The sequence below is a fragment of the Vigna radiata genome, chromosome 8 (genome assembly GCF_000741045.1).
Source record: "Vigna radiata var. radiata cultivar VC1973A chromosome 8, Vradiata_ver6, whole genome shotgun sequence".
NCBI classification, from domain to species: Eukaryota; Viridiplantae; Streptophyta; class Magnoliopsida; order Fabales; family Fabaceae; genus Vigna; species Vigna radiata.
This window is the reverse complement of record NC_028358.1, coordinates 42,598,353-42,623,182: the sequence shown is the minus strand read 5'-3', so window position 1 is coordinate 42,623,182 and position 24,830 is coordinate 42,598,353. Positions and strand designations below refer to the sequence as shown.

The 24,830-nt window shown below is 33.4% G+C and overlaps 3 protein-coding genes across 3 annotated transcripts; all 3 read left to right on the top strand.

Annotated features, from left to right (window-relative positions):
- The first annotated feature begins 1,825 nt into the window (after nucleotides 1-1,825).
- On the top strand, nucleotides 1,826-5,552 carry LOC106769757 (multicopper oxidase LPR2-like). Its single transcript, XM_014655499.2, has 3 exons — nucleotides 1,826-2,085; nucleotides 3,658-5,115; nucleotides 5,208-5,552. Exons 1-3 carry the CDS (start codon nucleotides 1,882-1,884, stop codon nucleotides 5,259-5,261), a joined length of 1,716 nt encoding a protein of 571 aa, XP_014510985.1. The 5' UTR covers nucleotides 1,826-1,881; the 3' UTR covers nucleotides 5,262-5,552.
- A 2,233-nt stretch (nucleotides 5,553-7,785) lies between these two features.
- Nucleotides 7,786-15,608, top strand: LOC106772160 (phosphatidylinositol 3,4,5-trisphosphate 3-phosphatase and protein-tyrosine-phosphatase PTEN2A). The gene is made up of 13 exons (XM_014658371.2): nucleotides 7,786-7,967; nucleotides 8,497-9,036; nucleotides 9,581-9,682; nucleotides 9,766-9,822; nucleotides 12,528-12,593; nucleotides 12,926-13,102; nucleotides 13,211-13,297; nucleotides 13,421-13,485; nucleotides 13,556-13,632; nucleotides 14,145-14,191; nucleotides 14,332-14,462; nucleotides 14,552-14,621; nucleotides 14,754-15,608. Exons 2-13 carry the CDS (start codon nucleotides 8,587-8,589, stop codon nucleotides 15,300-15,302), a joined length of 1,878 nt encoding a protein of 625 aa, XP_014513857.1. The 5' UTR covers nucleotides 7,786-7,967; nucleotides 8,497-8,586; the 3' UTR covers nucleotides 15,303-15,608.
- Nucleotides 15,609-18,935: 3,327 nt separating this feature from the next.
- LOC106772838 (cyclin-D3-1) lies at nucleotides 18,936-21,134 on the top strand. Its single transcript, XM_014659445.2, has 4 exons — nucleotides 18,936-19,726; nucleotides 19,830-20,031; nucleotides 20,192-20,322; nucleotides 20,488-21,134. Exons 1-4 carry the CDS (start codon nucleotides 19,157-19,159, stop codon nucleotides 20,773-20,775), a joined length of 1,191 nt encoding a protein of 396 aa, XP_014514931.1. The 5' UTR covers nucleotides 18,936-19,156; the 3' UTR covers nucleotides 20,776-21,134.
- The last annotated feature ends 3,696 nt before the right edge of the window (nucleotides 21,135-24,830 follow it).

Genomic DNA, 24,830 nt, shown 5'->3' with positions numbered 1-24,830 from the left:
TATATATATATATATATATATATATATATATAAAGTGTAATTATTGAATACTAAATTATATGTTCATTAAATCAAACATGTCTAAAAGACAATATATCAATCCATGAAACCACTCATAAAGCACAAACACAAAAAAATAATTAATTATCACTATTCTCATTAAACTAAATTTCAAAATATAAAATACACATATTTTATAACTATAATGAACAAAGCCTTGAGAATTTGCTTGATATAAGGCCAAAAACACTACCAACTAACATGAAAATGTTGGGTGAAATAAATCATAAATATTTTCAAAAATAAAGAAGACAAATTTTTATTACTGGGACCAAATGATATTTATATATATATATATATATATATATATATATATATATATATATATATATATCAATATATAGAAACATCTCGTAATATTAAATTTTAAACTTGTGATCTGCATTTCAGTTAACTTTTCCACGATAGATAAATATTAATTAATAAGTATTTATGTTTTATTTTATTGATAGGTCAATGAATACTTACGAAAAATTAATAAATGCCTTATTAACGAGCTTTATAAGGTAAAGTATTAGATATATTAAATAATATAATAAATAAATTTCTCATCTATAAACTCTTATGTAATAAGTTAAATATATTGAGAATTAATCTTCAATAACTCTTGAGTATACTTTTCTTTCAGAAAGAATATCTCTTTTAAAATAAAACTAGTTTTTCTTTAAGTATTTTCAGTGAAAGATCTTCACTTGAAATTTTACATATAAGATTTTGTCTTTTGCATGACCTCTCACTAAAGAAAAGTTATAGTAGAAGAATTCTAAAAAAAAAAGTATACCTTCACATAAATAAAAAATGTAATGAAAATTATATTGCGAGAAAAGAACACACTTTAATACTGCATAATGAGATCTATAATTACATAAAAATTTAAATGAGATTTTGTACCTTATATGCGACGCAACGGGTAGTATAAAATAATAAAATAAAACCCAGCACTAAAAATGCTAAATATCGAATATGATTACAAAATAGATTATTTTAATAATCATCAAAATAATAATGTTATTAAATTAAAAAAAAATGGTCAATACTTATAAAAATACGTTTTATTGATTTTTATAGAGTTATAATTGATTAAGACTTAAAAGTTTATATTTTAGAATTGATAATATTTTAAAAATAGTAATCCTTAATTATTTTAATATTGAAATATTTAAATACAAGTATCTATAAATAAGTTTCATTCTTTTAAAATACATTATTATTTAAAAAAAAAACAAGTGCTTTTCCACATACTTTAGCCACTCGTGTTTGTTTTAAACTGAAAAATTATAGTGCATGCATTTTATTTGGTCTTCCAGTCACTATACACTTATTACCTTAATGAATGCATTCTTCGTTGCTTAATTAAAGTGCATTGATTAGGTCAACGTACTAATTAGCATGGGAAGTTCGAAAAAAATAATCAAAGAAATTTAAAATGATAAAGATATTGCATAAACGTATAACATGCATTGTTGAGAATAAAAAGAAGTCATAATTTTAGTAATTTTTTGAAAAATAAAAATAAAAAGTAAGATAAAATAGTATCAAATAAATATAAAAAAATCATATATGTAAAGTATCATTTTTCAAAACTCACATGTCTGTTGTGCTTACAGTGATCCTCACAGATTTTTTTCAATACAATTCCCAAACAAAAAAGTGTTAGCTTTCATTTTTCTCTCAAGGTTCGCACGTGGCTCCGACACTCACAAAGTTGCACAGTACAAAATCTCCACCATCAAACATTAAATATCTACCCATTTTGGTCCTATAAATAGCCTTTCTCCTCTTCCCTCTGTTCCTCAATATCTGTCCATTTCTAAAACAGTCATGGACAGAACATTGCTCTTCAAGGTACTCACTGTTGTTGCTCTCCTAGGATGTTCATCAGCTTCGGATCATTTGGTTAATGTCTCCAGGTTGGAGATGTTTGTGGATGAGCTTCCAGATATGCCCAGAATCCATAGTTATCACGTTTTGAATGGTGTACCAAAATCCAAACCTCTCAAGATTGGGATGTTCAAGAAGAAATGGGTATGTGTGCTTTTCTTTTTCCCTTTTCAGTTAACCAACCATTAAACTTTGAATCTAAATTTGTTTACCTTTGTTATTCCTTGTTCCCCGGTTTCGATGATTTCTAGATTCAGACCATCATGTCCTTCCAATTCACAAATAGTTTTTTAAGATTAAACTTTCAAAATTTCAAACCCTTGCTACAGTGAATAATGTTTTCCTCACTTGGTGTGGTTCGCAAGTTTTGCTATCATAGAACTGTTGTCAGATTAACTTATTAATAGTTTATTTATTCAAACCAATAATTTATTTCATCGTCAACTTATTCAAAATTTGCAATTTTTCGCCTTTTGTTTAATCAATGTGTGGTATTTTATATTCTTTTTTTCGGAGATTGGATTTTCCTAAGTAATGATACGGTGATAGTATAATTAAAATAAATATTGACTGAAATCTGTTTTAAATAGTCTAAGTCTACGGTCTAGCTTCAAATTTACAATCATGCTAGCATTAGTTATTCATTATTTGTTCATAAAATAAGTATTGGTCATTCTCTTCCTTGTTTTGTTTTCTGTCAACTTAATCATCTCTGCCTTCGATTTCTTTTTTGCACAATCAGGTCTTACTCCAACTTCTCTACGAAATTTGAAATTTTCTTGGATTTCTACAAAAAATTGAATGATTGATCTTGGTGTTGCAGATCTAAGATTATTTGTTTTTAGATGGCTCCCTGTTTTTTTATGTTCAAAAGTCTACACAGGAAAGGAAAATTTATCTCTTCCACACAATTTCTAATCAGAACTGTCAACGAATGCACTCGTTGAAAGCAACACAATCTGTTCACAAAATTGTCGTTTATTTTCTTGTTTCCGGGTTTTTTTTTTTTTTTTTTTTCTCTCTGTGCCTTTCCCAACTCAATGCTGCAAATAAATGTATACCTTTTTTAGTCGGTAAAATGATTCAAACTATCTCCATATGAATGACCACTTTGTAAAGGATGCTCTGCTCTAGCATTTCAATGGTCCCTTTTTTTTCTTCAATAGAACCTTTTAAGTGCCATCCACTCTGGCCTTGACATTGATAATTCGACATCCACTGCCAGTAGTACTGTCTTCTTTACCACACAATTATCAGCTTAAAGAACTATACTTTTAGGTTCATTAATATTCCTTTGGATTTGGGTGCCATCTCCTTCAAACCTTTTTTTTATCAAGGAAAAGTAAAATATCATTCTGCGAGTGCCATTTTCTAATGGACATTATTTAATTCACATCAATGGACGTGAGACTCTGAAGATTAGTCAATATATAATTACGCAAAGAATTGGTTCCCAAAACTTTGAAAGTGCCATCCACTCTGGCCATCACATTGATAGCTCAGTATCCACTACCAACAATGTCTTCTCGTTCACACCATTCTCTCTTTCTTAATTACTTCACTGTTACTGTTTGTCAAGACAATTGGTGTCATCTCAGTGTTCTAGATTTCGATCATTCATAACATTAATATTGCAATTATGTCTTTTTTTTTTTCACTAATGTAATACTTCTTTTTCACAATTTATAACGGTCTACTCTTCTCTCTTTTTTTCAGAAATTTCACCGAGATCTGCCTCCAACAACGGTGTATGCTTTTGGAAAAACCAAGCACACAGCAACCATTCCCGGTCCAACTATCGAATCCCTTCACGGGGTTGATACGCACGTGAGGTGGCAAAATCACCTCCCTCCAAACCACATACTTCCGTGGGACCCAACAATCCCTACAGCGATTAACAACACCACACGTGGCATCCCCACAGTTGTCCACCTTCACGGTGGCATCCACGCGCCCGAGAGCGACGGAAGCGCGAATGCATGGTTCACTTCTAAGTTCAACGAAAGGGGACCAACGTGGAGCAGGAAAACTTATCACTATCCAAATAATCAGCACCCGGGGAATCTATGGTACCACGACCATGCCATGGGGTTGACCCGAGTCAACCTTCTAGCTGGCTTACTTGGCAGTTACATCATCCGCGATCCCGTCGTGGAGGAGCCGTTGGGGTTACCCAACGGTGACGAATTCGATCGACCGTTAGTCGTCTTCGATCGTAGCTTCCGCACCGACGGTTCCATCTTCATGAGTTCCATCGGTAACAACCCCGATATACACCCTCAGTGGCAGCCAGAGTATTTCGGTGACGCCATCATTGTCAACGGCAAAGCGTGGCCGCGCCTCACAGTACGACGTCGTAAGTACCGATTCCGCATAATAAACGCCAGCAACGCCAGGTTCTTCAGATTCTTCTTCTCCAACGGCTTGAGATTCACGCACGTGGCGTCCGATTCGGCCTACATAGAAAAACCCGTGACAACAAACGAGACTCTGGTGGGGCCATCTGAGATCACAGACATCGTCGTTGACTTCTCTCAATCTAAGACTAACGTCGCTATCCTAGCTAACAATGCAAACTATCCTTACCCTTCTGGTGACCCCGTTAACGAGGCTAACGGCAAGGTCATGAAGTTTATCATTCTACCCGATCAAGAAGTCGACACGTCACGGCTTCCTCGACGATTGGTGGAATACCCCGTCGTGGATTTATCCAGTGTGACGCACACACGGTACGTTGCCATGTACGAGTACGCGAGCAAAATCGATGAGCCAACCCACCTGTATCTAAATGCAAAACCGTTCGAGGCACCGGTAACGGAAACCCCGAGGGTGGGTTCCACAGAGGTGTGGTATGTGATAAACTTGACGGAGGATAATCACCCGCTGCACATTCATTTGGGTTTGTTGAAGGTGTTTGATCAGACGGCGCTGGTGGAGCTTGAAGAGTTCAAGGAATGCATGACAAAAAAGAACGACGCAGTGAAGTGCAACCTGAAGAAGCACGCAAGTGGGAAGAAAGTAGTGGTCGGAGATCACGAGAAAGGGTGGAAGAATGTGTTCAAGATGATACCTGGGCATGTAACGAAGATTGCAGTGAGGTTTTCTTACATACACACCAACGCATCCTATTCCTTTGATGCAACCGCAGAACCTGGCTACGTCTACCATTGCCATGTAAACACTCACTCACTCACCATTTATTTTTTCACTTGTGGTTACTACAGGCATAGCCACTAATAATTAATGGTGCACACACATTGATGCAGGTATTGGATCATGAAGACAATGCTATGATGAGACCCTTGAAGCTCGTCAACTGATCATCTCTCTCGACAACCTCGTATCTTTAGATTTGCATATATTTAGTGTGATTTTGGTGACACACTCAAGTGCAATGGCTAAAAGTTTGAACTTATTTTAAACAAAATGTATTTTCTAAAATTTATATTAGACCACCCTGAAATGCTTGGAAATATCAAAAGTTGGGTATTTTAAATACATGTTCATCTGGTTTTGTTCAGGTTTGCATTAAACAAGTCTACCTTGGTAGATTGAACATTTCTTATTGTAATATATTCTGATATGTATTTATTTATTATGGGTTAAACAAATTTGTCAAGTAAAATAAACTTAATACTGTGTTAAATAAAAAATAATGCTGAATTTTAGAATTCATATATTCTAAAATAAAACATTGAAAACGTAAATTATTTCACTTTAAGATTAATTCTCATAGCAATCAGTTTATGAAGTCAATTTGACACATTATGTAGAATACATGATTAATTCTCATAGCAATCAGTTTATGAAAGTCAATTTGACAGACATTAGTTAGAATATGTACTTTAAACTGATGCGAAAGTAACTTGGTTGTAAAAGTTAATACTAACTTTTTTTTTTTTTGGTTAAATATGTTTTTAGTCCCTATAGGACGATTTTGGTTTTAGTCCCTCTTTCAAACTATAATACAATTTAGTCCTTCAATTTTAGAAAACTCTGGTTTTAGTCCTTTTTACCAAATTTTTTTAACTTTATTTGCTGTTTCAAACGCGTTTCTCAGTTAACATTGAAGCAAAAATGTGTCAAACAGTGTAAACAATTCAAATGCTATAATGTAACGTGCTTGAAACAACAAATAAAGTTTAAAAAATTTGGTAAAAATGACCAAAACCATATTTTTCTAAAGTTGAAGGACTAAATTGTACTATAGTTTGAAAGAGGGACTAAAACCAAAATCGCCCTAAAGTATAGGGACTAAAAACATATTTAACCCTTTTTTTTTTTATCTAGAACTATTATTATTATTTTTAAAATTTTTACTTTGCATGAAAAACAGTTTACTAAAAGAGATAAAATTGTGATTTTGGTAATGCAAAAGGATTTGTTTTAGGCAATGAGGAAAAAAAAAAGAATTGGTATTAACCATTGTTATTACTTTAAATTGGTTTAAATTAATATTTTAGTGTATAAAAAAATTGTTCAGGTCAATATGAAAAAAACCCATGGGTGAAGAAGAGAAAAATTGCGAAACATTGTAAGGGTGTTTCTTTTCACACCCATTGACCAAGGTCTAATGATCCAACAAATTTGGGCTGATTATAGGTTTTATGGAGGTACAGGAAGAAAAAAGCCTCGAGGAAGAAACTCCCTACAATAATGCTGCCAACAAAGAAAGGTGACCCATAACACAAGCTTAGTCTATTTCTTTTGGGCTTCTATGTTTTAATGATCCAAAAATTAAAATTATATTAATGGTTGAAACAATTTCCTTTAATTTTTTGCAATTTTGAGTTAGCACAGATATAATTAAAAATAAAATATATAGAAAACAATTTCCTTTATTTATTCTCACTTCTTATATTTTTGGAATACCAAGATTCTTTGAAACAAGTTCCTTCAAATATTTGATTTTAATCTATCATAAATGATTTAGATAAATTCTAGAAAGTCTATTTTGACTTGCTAGTATATTAGAAATATTTGAATAACATATTTTCGAACACGCTTCTTTAGCACACTGATGTTTTAATTATTAATTTTGGAAATCTCTCTTTTGATTCAATAATTTTTATTTATGATTTTATAATTTTAATATTTAATAAAAATCACGGCAATAAAATCGTATTAAAAAAATCAACTAACACTCTGTTATATTTAGAAGTTTTACAAACAATTTATACGAGTTTGTGAAACTTATTTATAATTTATGAGTTTTTAAATATAATTGATAAAAGTTTAGAAAAAAAATACAATTTTTAAATATTATATTAAATGACACTTGCATTCTTATAATTTTAAATAAATAATAATACTGTTTTTGAATAAAAGATTTTTTATGTTTTATACATTTTGTTAAATAGACACTTATTTTTGTTATGTTTTTAAGAAATTTTATTTATGCTGCATATTTATTTAGTTTTATGTAAATAGTTAATATGATATTTTGAAATAAATTGAGAGAAGAGAGTCCCATTTACTAAAAATATAAAAGTAACAAATATTGTGTATTAAAAATTTAAAAGTGAGAAGTAAAAATATATATAAAAAAAAAACTGAATGTTTATTTCAAAATTAAGAAGGATATATCATCACCTATTCGAAATAAATGCAGCACACACCTTATGATTTGTCAGTATGAACACTTCTAACTTGTTTTAATAAACTTCAGGTGAAATTCATGATAGCCATTTAATTATTAAATTTTAAGGAAGAGAACAAAATTAAAAATAAAACAAAGTTTTAACAATTTTTATGCAAACACCATTATAGTTAAAGAGTGAAAATTATAAATAAATGTCCCTGAAATCGTATAATATATGATGGTAAACCCAGAATACCCCTCGACTCTCAGCAACCGTTTGATTAAAATGTCTTTGACATTACAGTGATCATCATTCATTCGTGCATGTCAATCGGTATCAGCATCACGTTCCTAAATTCAACTACCCGTTCCCTTCTCTTTCTTCTTTCTTGAAACCCTAATAGACTCCTTCACTGCTCTGCACTTCCCTCTGATTCCTCTTCTGGTAACACAAGCTCTTCTTCCCAGATCTGAAATTACTTGTTTTAGCCGTTTCTTTCTCTGTCTCCAATGTTTTTTACGTTTCTTAAGCATGTGACGCGACTCCTTTTCCGAATTCCAATCCACGCTTAATTGTTCAGTTTTTTACGCTGTATTCCATCTTCATCTGGTTCACTTTAGTTGGAAATTAAAAATCACGAGGTTCAATGGACGAATATCATTATCCTGAAATGCTTTTAGCTAGATTTTAGTTAGGGACCTGACTGAATCTCTGACAAGTGGTGGAAGTGTTTCCTAAGGTTTCAGGGATAGTTTTTTAGGAAGTTTCCCTGTGCAAGTGAAGTTCCAGAAAACTGTTGTGCCAAATGTGTGTGGATTTGATTTTAGCCATTACTTGCTTATGTATACATTTTCTCTCTTCCACCCAGTAGGATGTTGTTATGATCGATCTTATTGTTGAGTAGAAAAGAATGATTAAATGAATAGGCAACATATCAAGAATAAACATTATTTGAATTTTTTGTCCTGTGCAGCGTCGACCAGTAAGATACTGTTGGGCCGGGGCCATTTAATGATAGAACTTCCATTTTTTACATAAGTTGCTGTTGCTATTTTGTAATCAAATGGATCCAGTGCCTGTTAATGTGTCTAATTCACATCCTATCAAAGATCCACCCACTTCTTCTCCTGCTAAAGAGCGTGATGGGCAAGCTTCTGCTGCTTCAGTTTCTGAGCAAGATAATTCAGCACATGAGACACCTTCTATGCCATCCCCACCAGGCATATCGTCTTGGGCCAAAAGCTTGAAAATTTCTCAGTCATTTTCTCGCTCCCAAGATGACTCATCAGGTGGAAATGTTGAGAAATCAACTTTTGCACGTTTCACTAGTAATCTGGGATTGAGGTTGTCTCCAAAGTCTCCTGTATCAGATGACAGTTCCAATGAAACTGCTGTACAATCTAATTTGTTTGGAAGCATTACGAAAGGCCTGGTTGACACTTCTAAGAATGCTGTGAAAGCTGTGCAGGTTAAGGCACGCCATGTTGTTTCGCAGAATAAACGCAGATATCAGGTGATGTTCGTGTTCAAACTACTAATATACCGTGTTTATTATTTGTAAATCTGATTTTCACAAAGTCTTACTCATTTTAAAAAAGAAAATATTGTTTCGTTTCTTCAATTGGGAACATTGCTTCAATCCCTTAATAATTGGGTGCAGCTTATCTTTGGGAGCCTATTTATGGATAACTTTTGCAACTTAACAGCTATGATGTAATACAGAATCAAAAGCGGTCCAGCCAATTTTTTTTTTTTCTTTTCTAAGTTAGATCTCGTAGCTGGTGTTGAGTTTATAAGGCCCTGAATTTTGCAGACATTTGCTTATTCCCAGTTAAAAATATGTTATATAGTTTAGTGTTCTGTACGGAGAACATTCTAGTTGGTTGAAAAATTCGTTAGTAAAATTTTATTATTTAACTGTTGTTGTGACTGGTGAGTGCCTTGAGTTTGAACTTTTGTATTTCTTTGCTTCATTCTGAATTGTATGTTCCCTTCTCAAAGAACTGGGTTGTTGCATACCCATGTCCCCTTTTATACTCTTTACCTTTAATTTTCAGGAAGGAGGTTTTGATTTAGATATGACATATATCACTGAGAACATCATTGCAATGGGATTCCCTGCTGGTGACATGAGCTCTGGATTTTTCGGATATGTTGAAGTGAGTTAAAATTCTGTATGTTTTTTTTAGCACTGTCTTGATCTTTAACACCACCATTCTGACTATCTAAAATTGTAATGCAGGGATTTTACAGAAATCATATGGAAGAAGTAATTAAGTTTTTTGAAACTCACCATAAGGTAGTAAACACACTTTGATACATGAAGTTACTCAGTGTAATATTTATGCCTTTGCTGTAGTTTATGTATAATACAAATCAATGTTGTAGTGTATGGAATGTTGTTTTTGTTTCATTTTTAAATGTCTATACCATAAATTATTTGTATTTTATTCTGAGTTTAATTTGGTTTATTGGAAGTGAATGCTGCCTATGAACATACAATCATCCCGCCCCTCTAGTTAGGCATGGATTTAGCTCCTGTAAAGTAAGGTGGTTTGGGCTCAATAGTTGAGATTTTAATTAGTCTATAGTTTGTTAAGATGTACACACATTTTATTATACTGTGTACTGTATACCAGTGGTTATAACTGCATTTTATTGTCTGCAGTGCACTCTTTCACTTTAGAAGAGTTAAATCTTGCTAGGCTTATTTTGTTAGTAATCAGAATATAACCTAGAGGGCAGATGGTGGACCACTTGTCTCGGGGTCAAAGGTTGTAAGTTATCCACAAGAAGGCACAAGAAAGTGGCTGTGGTGGTAGGGCGGAAACGGAGTTTGTCTGAGTTGCATACAGAAGGTGTGCTGGTTTGAGAAGGATTATTTTTGGTAGGTTAGTTCGAGGAAAGAGCTGCAGAAGAATATACTTCTGTTAAGTTGTAAGGCGAGTGCAGAGATGTCTGTAGGGGCTTTGCCCAGGGACATATTAGTTGTGTCTTTTACATTTCTGTTCTTTTTCTACTTCTGTCGACTTCATTTCATGCCTACATTAATGCTGGTTTAAGAGAAAGAAGTCCCCACTATTTTAGTTGGATAGAAGGTGAAAAGAAAGAACGAAATATTTTTGTTTGAAGACAAAAATACCCTCAAGTTGAAAGAGACATGGTCAGATAGGAGAATTTGAGGGATTGGATTGGAACTCGAATGAGCTTACATTGATTTATGTGTGATCTTCTCATACTGGAGAGAAAAGTTTGAAGGTGGGTCCCACACCTTCTCTTCTGTTCTTTTTTGCTGCCAAACATGGAGAGAGAAAAATCATGGAATACGTTATTTCTCCTCTATTACTGCTATTCCAGAGGAAGTCTAAATTTCTATAGAATATCCTGTTTTAACGCTTCAGTGCTGGGTTCCTATCATATTCTCTGATAGCTTAGGATATGTATAGGGGAACTTGTTTGCTCTTGGATATGATTTGGATTTCCCGGGCCCTTTATTGTGCTCACATTTCTACAACAAAAGGTGATATTAAACTGCTGAACTTATCTTATACAGTTTTGGCTATTTTAATTTCCCTACTTTAGTTATTGTTGTTGATAATACCATAAGATTGCATCGTTGAATTTGTGATAAGATTATTAAGGTTTATTAGATATAGGCTGAAATTGTGTTGGAATATTTTATCATTGTTATTCTTTTGTTTTATTAGCTGTACACATGAGTCCTCTAGAAGTGTCACTTGGGTGAGAGGATTGTATGTTTTTAAATAGGGAGAGCAAAAAGGAGAGGTATCTCTCAATCTCATGAATAATATCTAAAAAGATTTGGCCTTTAATCAAGGCAAATGTCTTGTATGATCGATGTGGCCAACCCTGCCTTGTGGGATAAGGTGTTTATGGTTATTGTTGTTGTATTAGTTGTACATAATTAGGGCAATTAGGCTAAACCTCTTGGAATATTCTTTCCCTAAACTTACAAGTTGGTATCATAGCACATGTCAAGTTGCATCATAAAATTCAACACAACCTTATTTGTTGTGCCATTCAGCCAGTGGTCCAGGTTGTTTGTTGATCCTAATTCTGAAAATCCCTCCATTCATCTTTATTAGAATCCCATTAAGTGGTGTTTTCTGGCCTCATTCTGACCCAGTTTGATTTCTGAGCATCTCGTTTGTGGTGGCTTTCTGAGCATCTAGGTTGTTTTCGCCTTAAAACCTCCCTTTTGTGGCTTACTGTTGTTGTTGAGTTTTTCTTGGGGCTTTTGTGTGGATGTCGTCTAAAACTCCTTTGTTTACCGCAGTTTCCCCAACAGGTTCAACTGACATGAATCCAGTGGTTCTGGATCCTCAAATAGCTGTTTTGTGACTTATTAAGTCTATTTCACTACAACATTTATTGGTTGTAATGATTAACTGTCAGACATCCTCAGTAAATCTCTACCTAGACCAAGGAATACATTCGTAGCAAGCAGAATATATAGATACCATGATACAACTTCTATGCACTGGCTTGAGGGTGAATGTCTGTATTACATTAAGATTTTATTGTTTAGATTTTGATATAGGTTGAAATTGTGCTAGAATATTCTATTGGTTTGGTTTTAGTTGTTTCCTTTTACTAGCTGAATATAATCCAGATAATGTCTGATGTTTTGCAGATCTTGTAATGTTCTTTCCCTAATTATGGGAAACCTCTTGTATAAAATTTCTCTCTCCCTCTCTCTATAAGATAGGGCTGGGACTGAGAGACTCTCCTGAGCAATTTTCTGTCAAATGTTTATTCCTTATCTGTTTCAAGTATCATAAAATAGTCTTTATTATTACATATTAGCACATGCTTTGTATATTTTGTTATTCTGTCTGTTTCATATTTTATAGCTTGACAGTTTCGATTGTATGGTGTCTCTTTTATAAAAAGGCCTCACTGTTTGAAACTTAACGAGCCTTTTTCCTTGCTTATCATTTTCTTGTTTAGTTTTGCATTTGACTTTTTTTTCTTTGTGTGCAGGATAAATACAAGGTTTATAATCTTTGTTCTGAGCGGTTGTACGATGCATCGTTGTTTGAGGGGAAGGTGATTTCTAAATTTTCATTCCAGTCTTTATTGAGACAATTGTGATAGACTTGCTTAAGGGTTGTAATTTTTATTTATACACCATAAACTTTTGGTCATAACATCGACATATCACTTTAGTTTTAACCTTCAATTTTGGATAGTAGCGTTGAGGTTATCTTTTCTTCAATTAACAATTCATTCACATCCCATCTGCTCGTACTTCTTGATCATGATGCTAGACAACCTAGATTACTCCAAGTTTGTTTTCTGGCCACATTATATTTTTCATGGACCTTATTTGAACAGCTTCTTGCATTCTTGCATCTGAAATTTGAAATTTATTCTTTTAGGTGGCTAGCTTCCCTTTTGATGACCACAATTGCCCGCCAATTCAACTGATTATATCCTTCTGTCAAAGTGCTTACTCATGGTTGAAACAAGATATTGAGAATGTTGTGGTTGTCCACTGCAAGGCTGGAATGGCTAGGACAGGATTGATGATATCTAGTCTTCTATTATTCTTAAAGGTAAATAATTTCTTGGCATTTTCTTGAAAATATGATGAATGTGCTTGATATTTGCACTTTTTTTCTTGTGCTTCTTTGTTTAGATTTGATGACTAAAATGTACTGCAGTTCTTCCCAACTGCTGAGGAGTCGATGGATTACTATAATCAAAAAAGATGTGTTGATGGAAAGGGACTTGTTCTGCCGAGTCAGATTGTAAGTTCTGCTCTGCAATGGGTTAATTAGGTCTAAATTTGGAGATTATGGAGTTATTACTAGAGTTTTAATGTTTCTTTGTTAGTTCTGCAGTAATTTCTTATGGTTTACTGTATTATGTAGAGGTATGTCAAATATTTTGAACGAGTCTTAACTTACTTCAATGGCGAAAACCCTCCTGCCCGCAGGTATTTACTGGCTAACATGTGACTGTAGTATTTACTTGTCTTAATACTCATACTGACATCATATGTGCAGGTGCATGCTTAGGGGATTCCGGCTTCACAGATGCCCTTACTGGATTAGGCCCTCCGTAACTGTCTCAGATCATAGTGGTATGCTTGACAATCTTCTACTAAAATTTCCCTTAAAGTATACATATAGTCTTTGACCATTCCATTAGTAGATTTATAAAGTCATCTTTTGTACTGGTCATTCAATTTGTCTTTGTTTCTATTATGGAGTGTTTAATATAATGTTTAGCTCTATTATGTTATGCGCTCAGATCTTTTAGTATGAACTGAAAAGGCATATCCACGTTAGGATTTTCATCCGATGACAAGAGCTAAGTTTTTGTTTCTAGGAAAGAGTCCTGACTGATATAAAATCACGGAGAAAGTCTACCTGTTTATGCATGTTCTTTCTTTCTACAATGCGAAAGAATTGTTTGCTTTACTAGTTATGAGTAGTGATAACTAGATATATATTTGCATTGACATTATGACCTGCTTTGTTTTTGTCAAGAATTTGACTGCAGCTGATCCCTCTGAAGGTTTGAAATGTAAGATCTTAGTGTCTGACAGACTTCCCTGTTTGATGTCTACTCTAACCCATTTCTGATGTGTAGGTGTGTTGTTCTCAACCAAAAAGCATCCGCGAACCAAGGATCTTTTGGTGCGTTTCATTAGTAGTATGACATCAGTCTATCAAATATTTGATTGAATTGTTGTTCCAAATTTATGTTTTTTTTGCCCTCCCATCCCCTCCCCAAGTATGATGGATTTCTGCGTGACTTGAGATTTCCCAATTTGCAGCCAGAAGATTTTTGGTTCAGTGCACCAAAGAAGGGAGTGATGGTATTTGCTTTGCCAGGAGAGCCCGGTCTTACAGAGTTGTCTGGGGACTTCAAAATTCATTTTCATGATCGCCAAGGAGATTTTTACTGGTATTAATTAATTTTCATTGTTATTGATCAATTCTCTTCGGCGTTGGTCTTAATGTTGGATTGAAATTTCTTGCTCTTTTCACTCTTAGTTGGTTGAACACAAATATGACCGAAAATAGAAAAGTATTGAACACTGGTGATCTTGATGGCTTTGACAAGGTAAGTTTTGTTGTTATTGGATATTGTAAAAGTATTTATCTGGCTTCCGTTGAGTTCAGCATTTTCATGTCTATCATTCACAATTGGATCTTCTCATCAACTTTATTTTTAATTGATATGAACTTCTGGCAGAGAAAATTGCCTTCTCCAGGATTTATGGTTGAGGTTGTGCTCCTGGACCATAATGCCAATGTAGTAACTTCGCAACCTAAAACTACTACAACGAAATCAGATGAGAGTTCAAGTAACAGTCCTACTGGTCCTGCGCCAGTGGAAAGGAGCACCCCTTCACAGAATGCAGTCAAAGAATCGGAGAGTCGCAATGATAAAGAAGATGATGTGTTTTCAGATGGCGAGGCAGAACAATCTGCTTCTTCAACAACCAAGCAAAAAAACGCACCTTCTGAAGCAGTTGAAACTGTTAAAAATGACACCAGAGGCTCCGACTCTGACAGAACTTCAAATGAAATTGCAAACTTATCGCATGCAACAGAACAAGTTTCTTTGGGAAACAAGAGCTCCTCCACGTCAATTCATCACGCTACTGAGCCAAGAAGTAATGTTGACGGTAAAACTGTGTCCAGTATCCAGGTGCCCAGTGCAGAAAGTGAGTTTAAGGCCATGGCTGCAGATGCTTCTGTTTTTACCTTTGGAGATGATGAAGACTACGAAAGTGATTGAACTATCTCAATGTGTCTTTATACTTCGATTTTTGTACATAAAATTGCTTGCAACTTCCACAGCAATATTTTGGTCATCCATTTGTTTGTTTGTTTGTTGTAATGATAAATCTGGATGCTTCATTGACTTAATGCACAAGTTACAAATAAGAATATGCAATGTTATTTGTACGAGTTGGCCCCTCCCCCAAGTGATACAGTCTGCATCGGATACGGAGTCCAATTTAATTTAGAGTACCTGCAAGCTTGTATCTTACTCTTGCATTTGACTTTTACCTCAATATTATATCTGTCAGATTCTCCTTTTTTTTTTTTTTTCTCTGTGAATCTATTCTTCCACCCTAAATGGGGTGTGCATTTATAATTTATCTTTAGTATGGGCAAAATAAAGCTGATATAAACAACCCTTTTCACGGTTGATTTTGTAATACTTCCAATTGATATGAACATAAATTATACATGGGTTAAATATGTTTTTAGTCCTTACATTTTGGGATGATTTTGGTTTTTGTCCTTCTTTCAAACTAAGGTACAGTTTAGTCTTTCAATTTTAGAAATCTCTGGTTTTAGTCTTTTTTATCAATTTTTTTTTAAACTTTATTTGTTGTTTCAAGTACGTTTCATTATAGCATTTGGGTTGTTTACATTGTTTGACACATTTTTGCTTTAATGTTAACTGAGAAACGCGTTTGAAACAGCAAACGAAGTTAAAAAAAAATTGGTAAAAAGGACTAAAACCAGAGTTTTCTAAAGTTGAAGGACTAAATTGTATCTTAGTTTGAAAGAGAGACTAAAACCAAAATCACCCCAAAGTATAGAGACTAAAAACATATTTAACCTATTATACATGCGATAATGATACGTTTTTATTTGTCAATAGATAACTACCTATGCCTGTGACACCTAACAATAAGTAACAAATTAAAATTTAAATTAGATAAAAAAAATAAAGGTTCAATGTCTCAATAAGTTCCTATTTTTGTTCAGAATCTCAAATAGGCCTCCTTCTTTTTCGACGTCTCAATTAAGTCTTTATTTTTTTAAAATTAAATCAAATAGGGCCTTTCGGTCAAATTAAGATGACGTAGTTAAGAATGGTGTGTTGACCGTGTAGTTTTGTATTACTTAGCATTGAAAAGGTGACTGAATTGTATTTTTTTAACTTTTGAATTAAAAATTGAAATATACTCTGTATATTTCATTTTTTAATTCAAAAATTAAAAAAAATACAAATTCAGTCACGTTTTTAATGCCACATAATAAAAAACTACATTGTCAGCATATCCTTCTTAACAACGTGATTTAAATTTGACAAAAAGACTATTCGATTCAATTTTAAAAAACAAGGACTCAATTGATACGTTGAAAAAAAAAAAAGACCTATTTAAAATTCTGAGTGAAAATAGGAACATTAAACCAAAAATAAATGTATAATAAATGTAGACAAAAGTAATATATATGTCAATAATTAGTCACTTTTCTTATTGTGATTATTTCTTTTTTCAAAACAAAAATGTAAGTTCCAAAGATTTATCATTTGATTCGTACCATCTAATTGTTTGAAGATGTATTAAATAAATTAAATGGATGACGTTTTGTATAAGAAAAGTAGGCATTGCTGTGAGAAGTTACTGCCGCTAAAAATAAAAGTAATAAAAGTTTAAGTTTTTTAGGGTTTAATTTAGAGAAGTTTCCTCTACTTCCAAAAGTTCATCATACACCTCTAAAATACCAAAAGTGCCTCCATCAAATTAAAAAATTTATTTAACCGACGTTTAAAATACGTTTAACAAATTTACTTAATCAGCTCTCGAATGCTGGTTAAGTTTTTTTTATTAATAATAATAAAAAATAACATATTAAAAATATTAAAAATTTAACATTTTAAATTGAAAAATAAATTTAAAAATTATTTATTTAAATTTCATAATTAAAATTTGTTTTTTATATAATAAATATTTAATTAATTTAAAAACAAAAAAACTTAAACAAAAATATATTAATCCTATTTGGAAATACCGTTAACATTTTAACCGCAGTTCTACTTACGGTTTTTTAATTTATTTCTTTAATTATGCAATGTTTTTTTTATAGTTTTTAATAAATAAATAAATAATATCTTAATTGAAAATATTAAATTTTATTTTATTACTTTTTGATATGTATTATTATTTATTATGATTATTAAATAAAAAATAAACAAAAAATTTAAAAAATAGAAAATTTGTTAAAAAATTAAGAGAGTGTATACTTTTTATATTATATCGTCTACATCGTTAACGATAAAAAAAACTCCACAAAATAATCCATGTAAAAATCCCAAAACTATTCCCTAATTTGTTATCATGATTAAACACTGTCACTCACACAAAAAAAAATGGAAATTTTATACAAAGTTATCATTAAGTAAACCTAAATTAGCTGCATTACAGAATGAAAGATTTATGGAAATGTCTAAGATAAAAAAGTAACATAAGTGTGAAATATATCAAATGGTATCGACATTCATCATGAAAATATATTAATATTTGAAAAAAAGCTAATTAGTGTTGAAATTACAGACTAAAATTGTATCACCTAGGTTCGGATTAACGGACCCGAAGCTTTTGAATGACCAAAATTACAACGCTGTTTCTTTCTTCATCTTTTCTTCTTCTTTTTTTTTTTTTCTCTTTCCTCTCCTTAGCGAGGATAAAACTGTCATTTTATCATGTAGTAAAAAGAAGGGGAGGTGCAGGAAGAAACGGTTAACAGAGAATAACTCATAAGCTTTTTTTGTATTGAATATTGGGCTTTCCTGGGCTCCACCCAGCACGCTGTATGCAGTCCATCTGAGAGGTTTCTGAAGATAAACTGATATTAAAGAGTAGTTGCTAATTAATACCTCTTACCTTTTAGGAATAGAATTTGGGACTGAAGAAAAATACGTTCATCATCAACAATCAAGATTGTAAATTTAACGAGTCTTGCACACCAATAGAACGATAAAAAAGTTAACGAAGACAGTACTTATTGTAAATAAGATTAGGCTTAATGAGGTGATAGATAGGTTTAGTAGAGTTAACTACTTATACAAGCTTATAAATGCCAAGGGGACAATAACTTGTAAACTCTATCATACACCTAATTTACCAAAAGGGCTATTTCTCATTACTTTTTCCCTTCAGTTTCTACTCATTTACAATATTTCATTTAGACACTTTAATGTGTGTTTTATATCTATAATCCATAGTTTAGGAACATAAAGAATTGCCTAATTAATTACAAAATTGTTAGTTTAGTTATCCTCCATAACTGACATAAAAGATTATGCAGAGACAGACACTAAGGAAGTAGTATCTTGATAATAAGTAAAATCATTGTGAACTAAGAAAAAAATAATGGATGATTAGAATAATGAGATTGCTATTATGCATTGATTAACAAGTGGATTAGTGTTGCATGAGAAAATTGAATGAGAGGGAAAATTTAATTTGGCAGTATAAGAAGTTGGTGTGATGGGTCCAGCTTGGTGTGTGTGCCGTTAGATTTATGCAATTCTGCCCGCCAACTAAAGAAGAAAACCAAAAGCATAATAATGTATTAATATTGGTATTTTGATTGATTTTTATAAGAAATATGTGTATAAAAGACAAGCGTGAAACCCACTGAGTTGAAGAAGAATCAATCTCTCCCTTTCACCTTTCTCCACAGCCTACTACTTTTCTTCTTTCTCTGCCTTCATCTACTCTCACTTCTTCACTCACTGAGAAAAGAGAGAGTGAGAAATCGAAAAAGGGAGTGATGGGTGTGAGAATGAGTGTTTTCTTTTTATAATGAACAAAGGAGTACACACCCTCTTCTTCACTGAAGAAGATGGCAATCCAGCAACAGAATCACCAACTACAACATAACGACAATGTCTCATCTCTCCTTGATGCCCTTTACTGTGATGAAGCAAAATGGGAAGATGAAGAGGAGGAGGAAGAAGAAGATGAAGAGAGTGATGTCACAACAAACAACGATGCATGTAACGGACCTTCTCTTTTCCCTCTGCTCTTGTTGGAGCAAGACTTCTTCTGGGAAGACCAGGAACTGAACTCTCTCTTTTCCAAAGAGAAGCTTCAGCATCAACAACTTTACGGCTATAACATTCATGCTAATAACAATAATGATGCTTGTGACAGTATTAACAATAATGTGCATTTCGACCCTTCTTTCTCTCAGCCTCGTCGTGAGGCTGTGGAATGGATGCTCAAAGTCAATGCTCACTATGGATTCTCTGCTCTCACTGCAACACTGGCCGTTACTTACCTGGATAGGTTCCTTCTAAGCTTCCATTTTCAAAGGGAGAAGCCTTGGATGATCCAGCTCGTGGCTGTCACTTGCATCTCTTTGGCAGCAAAGGTTGAAGAAACTCAAGTGCCTCTTCTCTTAGACCTTCAAGTGGGTTCATCGCAAAGCTTTGTTTCATCTTAGTGTTTTTTTAATTTTTCGTCTTAGGTTGATGTCTCATCCCGCGTGTTTGTTTATGATGTTATGTTTTCAGGTGCAGGACACTAAGTATGTGTTTGAGGCAAAGACTATTCAGAGAATGGAGCTGCTGGTGCTGTCCACCCTCAAATGGAAGATGCATCCCGTGACCCCACTCTCGTTTCTAGATCACATCATAAGAAGGCTTGGATTGAAAACTCATCTTCACTGGGAGTTTCTCAGACGCTGCGAGCACCTTCTTCTGTCTGTGCTTTTGGGTAAGCATTTAAGAATAATGACTATAGCCCTCACTATTTCAGATACCATTATTGAGTTGACTTAAGACTTTTAACTTTTCCATCAGTACAAAGAACGAATGAAGATGTTATTGTGTTGATTTTCTCATCATTTGGTATGTGTGTGTTTTCTTATGTGTAGATTCGAGATTTGTTGGGTGCCTTCCTTCTGTTTTGGCCACTGCAACAATGCTTCATGTTATAGACCAGATTGAACACAGTGGTGGGATGGAATACAAAAATCAGCTTCTGAGTGTTCTCAAAATTAGCAAGGTTAGTGCCTAGATAAGGATGTCCAACATTGCTCCAAGTCCATGATTACGATTAAGAACACGATTTGCATGAGCATGTTAGATTAAGAGTAAATAAAAGCCGACAATGTCATTAATGCACATGATAAGCACGTTATTTGATCCTAGTTACTATGCATTTTAACAGGAGAAAGTAGACGAGTGTTATAATGCTATTCTCCAATGCTCAAATGGCAATAGTTATGGCCATAACAACAACATCTACAAACGCAAGTATGAGCAAATTCCAGACAGCCCAAGTGGCGTAATTGATGCTGCATTTGGCTCTGATGGTTCCAACGATTCGTGGGCAGTGGGGTCATCACTATATTCATCACCAGAGCCTCTGTTCAAGAAGAGCAGAACCCAAGGACAACAAATGAAATTGTCACCACTTAATCGGGTCATTGTCGGAATTGTTGGCACCTCTCCTTGATACCCCTTTTTCTCTCTTTCTTCCAAAACCAAAATAAAAGAATGTTATATTTATTTACTGTGGTAATTAATCTTTCCATGCATGTTGCTAGACTATACTGCCTTCCCCTCTATGTACCTTTTCATTTCCAACAATGTCCCACATTTTTTTACATCTAGCGAAGAGGAAGGAGTGGTCTCTGAGGGAAGAAGAGGAGGACAAAGTTGGCAGTGAAGGATGGCGACTATCATCGGCTCTCTATAATATATATTTCAAGCACTTTTTTTTTGTTCAATGGGTCTCATATAGACCATACCAAATTTGGACATATTTATATCATATTTTCTATAATAAATTGGGAACAATTTTGTTCATGTGTATATGCTCTTATTCACTTCCCTGTGTGCTTGAATTGAATGGTTACACTACACTATAGAAGGATGGATAAGATTCAGAAATGGTCCACCTTAAGTTTTTTACCATATGTTATATCTTTTCTCATTAAGTAATTTTGTAAGGAAAAAACCAGCAAGACAGAAGAAAATTAGAAGGATTTTTGGGCAGATTAAGAAGAGAGTTTGTTTGCATGTGAAAGAAGAAGTAGTTTGTCGGCCAGTGGGGTTTTTGGTCATAGGAGAGGGGGCGGGTTTCTTGATTGGGGGATTCAGTCTTTTGACCTCGTAACGAGGGCCAAAAACTTGGTCTTATTATATTCAACCCGCCCTAATAATCTACTATAACCTAATCTAATCCCTACTTACTCAAAAACTTCTTCTACTGCTACTACTGTTCATTGTTCATCAGGCCTAGCTATAGCTACAATCACTTTGATAAGGGTCCTTGGTCTCATATGTCCCTACTTAATTATACATGTATTTTGTTGCCTTTGCATGTCATTATTCGGTGGATTATTAGAGTAAGATAGCATTAAATAAGCATTTCGTACGTTGGAAACTTCAAAAAGGAGTTGTCACTCTGCAACAATATTTATTGCATTCTCTTCCTTCTGCACAATCTTAGAGGCATGTAAGGACGAACATGCTATCTTAATTTATTTTGGTTTACATGACTTATAGTCTGTGGTCAGCTCCTGTGCATCTCTGCCAATCCAGCGCAATATAATTTAGATTGTAGCGTTCTTTACTTTAATCAATTAAATTCAAATTCTCAAAACGTGATCACCACTTCAAAATGTCTCGTTCTAACTCTAATTATAATATTACAACTTTTCACAGATTGCTTATTATGGTATCCAAGCTCGCTTTCTCTTCTTTGTCGAATAATATATATGTTCATTGATACACAACTTATGTCGATTTCATTCTGATGTGATCCATGTAAATAGATAGAATATCTTGATGATCTCAGTGATGTATAATTTGGAAACAAAGTCTGCATGTATATATATATAGATAGATATATATAAAGTTACAAAACTCACTTGGAATTAGTTTTGCTGTCTTTTAGTTATCTGTTATTAGTTGTCACACTATCTGTTCAATTATCTGGTGTAATTGCACGATAACTTACTCATTTTGCAGTCAATAGTAAGAGAGAATTGATTAATATGTTGATTATAGCACTAATGACAAGCAAGAACATAGCGAAGAATAAGGGGGAGACACTTTTACAACTAATTCAAAGTAGTGGGAAACACAGGATTAACTTTTCAACACTTATGCAAACCTTTGCTTTGTTAGTGTAGTTGGATTAGACTAACTATGATTAAGTGCACACACCCTTTTTACAGAAACAAGAAAGGTGGCATACCCCATGTGGATAACATTCCGTAGACCTTCCCTTTCTCTAAGTTGTGTGGAGATTTTTTTTTTCTTTTCTGTTTTTCCTCCTACCCCTTTTTCTTTTATGAATGCAAAGATTCATAATGATCATTCTAGTGGATTCACTATAGTGCATGCTTCACCTTTAGGTTGTTCTCTTTGCAATTGTTTATTTTTTATTTTTGGCTTTGTTCTCGTGTGAAAACAAAAAATAAAGTTTATTCTGCTTTTTTCACGTGTATAACACAAATTATTTCTATAAAGTTGGTGTATGTAATAACGATTGGTATGTGAAGATGATGGAATGGTTTAGTATTTTAGAACAGTTTTTCTTGGAGTAGTTTAAAGGCATAGAGAGCCATATTTGTTTGTCTCCATGAAATGGAGTGTGAGTGGTAAACAAGAAAAGGAGTACAGATATAATGGTTTTGGTTTCTTGGTGGCTTTGACAAAACACCCATTAATTGTAAATTATGATGCAGTTCATAAAGGTGGGGGATTTTATTATGGGGGACAAAATCTGATTTTGTAGGAAGATTGTCTCTGCTTCTGTTAATATTTTTCTCTACTTTAAGTTTAGCAGTTTAAAGATAGTACTAGATGGTAGTGATCATGACTTCATGAGACAGAGGGAGAAAAATTCAAGAGGGGAAAATGTTTTTCCAAAAGGAAACAGCCTTAGTTCTAAGGAAGAACCAAAGGTTATGAGATCAGTAAGGTGTGCCCCCACCCCAATAATTGTAGAATAATATGATAGCTTGGTGATTTTGAACTTTCTCTTTTGACCTAGTCTCATCTGTGTTTGTCATTGCTTAATAAATTCAAATGAATACAGATTTTGGCTAAAACTCCTCAATGTAATTTTCCTTTGGTCTTTTCATGCTTACAGCTGTAAAGTCTAAAAGAACAATAAAAGAGGGCCATATATGCCAGTGGACCCCACAAACATTTTTCCTAGAGTACACAGAAACACACTGCTTAGGCTGCACAATAAAACATACTCTTCAATCTTTGATAAAATAGCCAATTCATAGCTACATACAGCCGTATCTACTTCTGGAAAGTTGAAACAGGTCACCATTCTTTCTGTAAACCATCCCAGAATGCTACAAATTATTAAACTCTAACCTTTAATAATTTTCCCACTCCCATTAATTATGCCAGTTGCTGTTTGTTAGAAGCAAAAGGAAAATATCATTAATTGTTAGTGCTACTTAATGAATATAATACTTTATCTTACAGTTTCACCATGTCCACTGAAAAATTTATTTCCAATGTGCAGAAAAATTAGGAGCAGGGATATATACTGCTGACATTTCTGCAACAGAAAACTAATGCTCATGTACAATTTATAGTTGATGGATAGCATTCTAACACATGCCATGCATGATACCACAAAATGATTACAATTGTGCACAATTGTGCATCATCATGAATTACTGTATTTTAGGTTTTTCACTAAAAAAATGATTTCAAAACTTGTTTTTTTTTTTTCACCAAAGCATATGAAGCAGGAAAGAGTTTGACTGTTCCACAACAAAGACAATTAGGGTAGGGAGAAGTAATCCACTCCATAATAAGGTAATATGTCACATCATTTAGCTATTAGTTTGTCTGTTTTGTGCTAAATCAACCAAAAGAATTAAGTCAACAATTTAAAGAAGTATATTCCTCGACGATTTGAAGTTTTGAAATTTATGTGTTTACCTGCCTCTCGATAGAAATTTCCACCAACCTTTTTGTTGACAGTATAATTTCCTGCACACAATTCTGAAAGTTATTGCAATTGCCTTATAAAATAATAAACAATTCATCACAAGTTTCCAGGTTTCAGCATCAGGGTAAGGATGAGAAAGAAACTATGAGAACAAAATTATAACCAAAATATGAGTTTTGGATGAATATTAGATGAATACTTCACAGTGATTATTTTTTACTAGAGTAAGATTTGCTCGAATTAACTTACAGATTTAAAAAGAATTTTGACACAATAATAATAAGGACAAAATTGTACATGGTACACTGTAAGTTGTCCTTTCCCTTTAATTATAGTATTCAAGGAATAGCCTAATTGGTGATTTACCCTAAAAATGAAGTTTTTATGGTAAGGTTTGAGCTGTTAGTTAATAGAGAGAGGTCAAAGATGGTGTTTTGTTGGATCTGAAAAGCAGAAAAGAATTCTGATTCCTTGAGTTTGAAACCGTAATCTTTTCAACTTGGTGTAAAGTTGGCACAGACAAATTAACAGCAAACTACATTCTAAACGAAGGTGTTGATGTTTGCTTCTGAAACTCT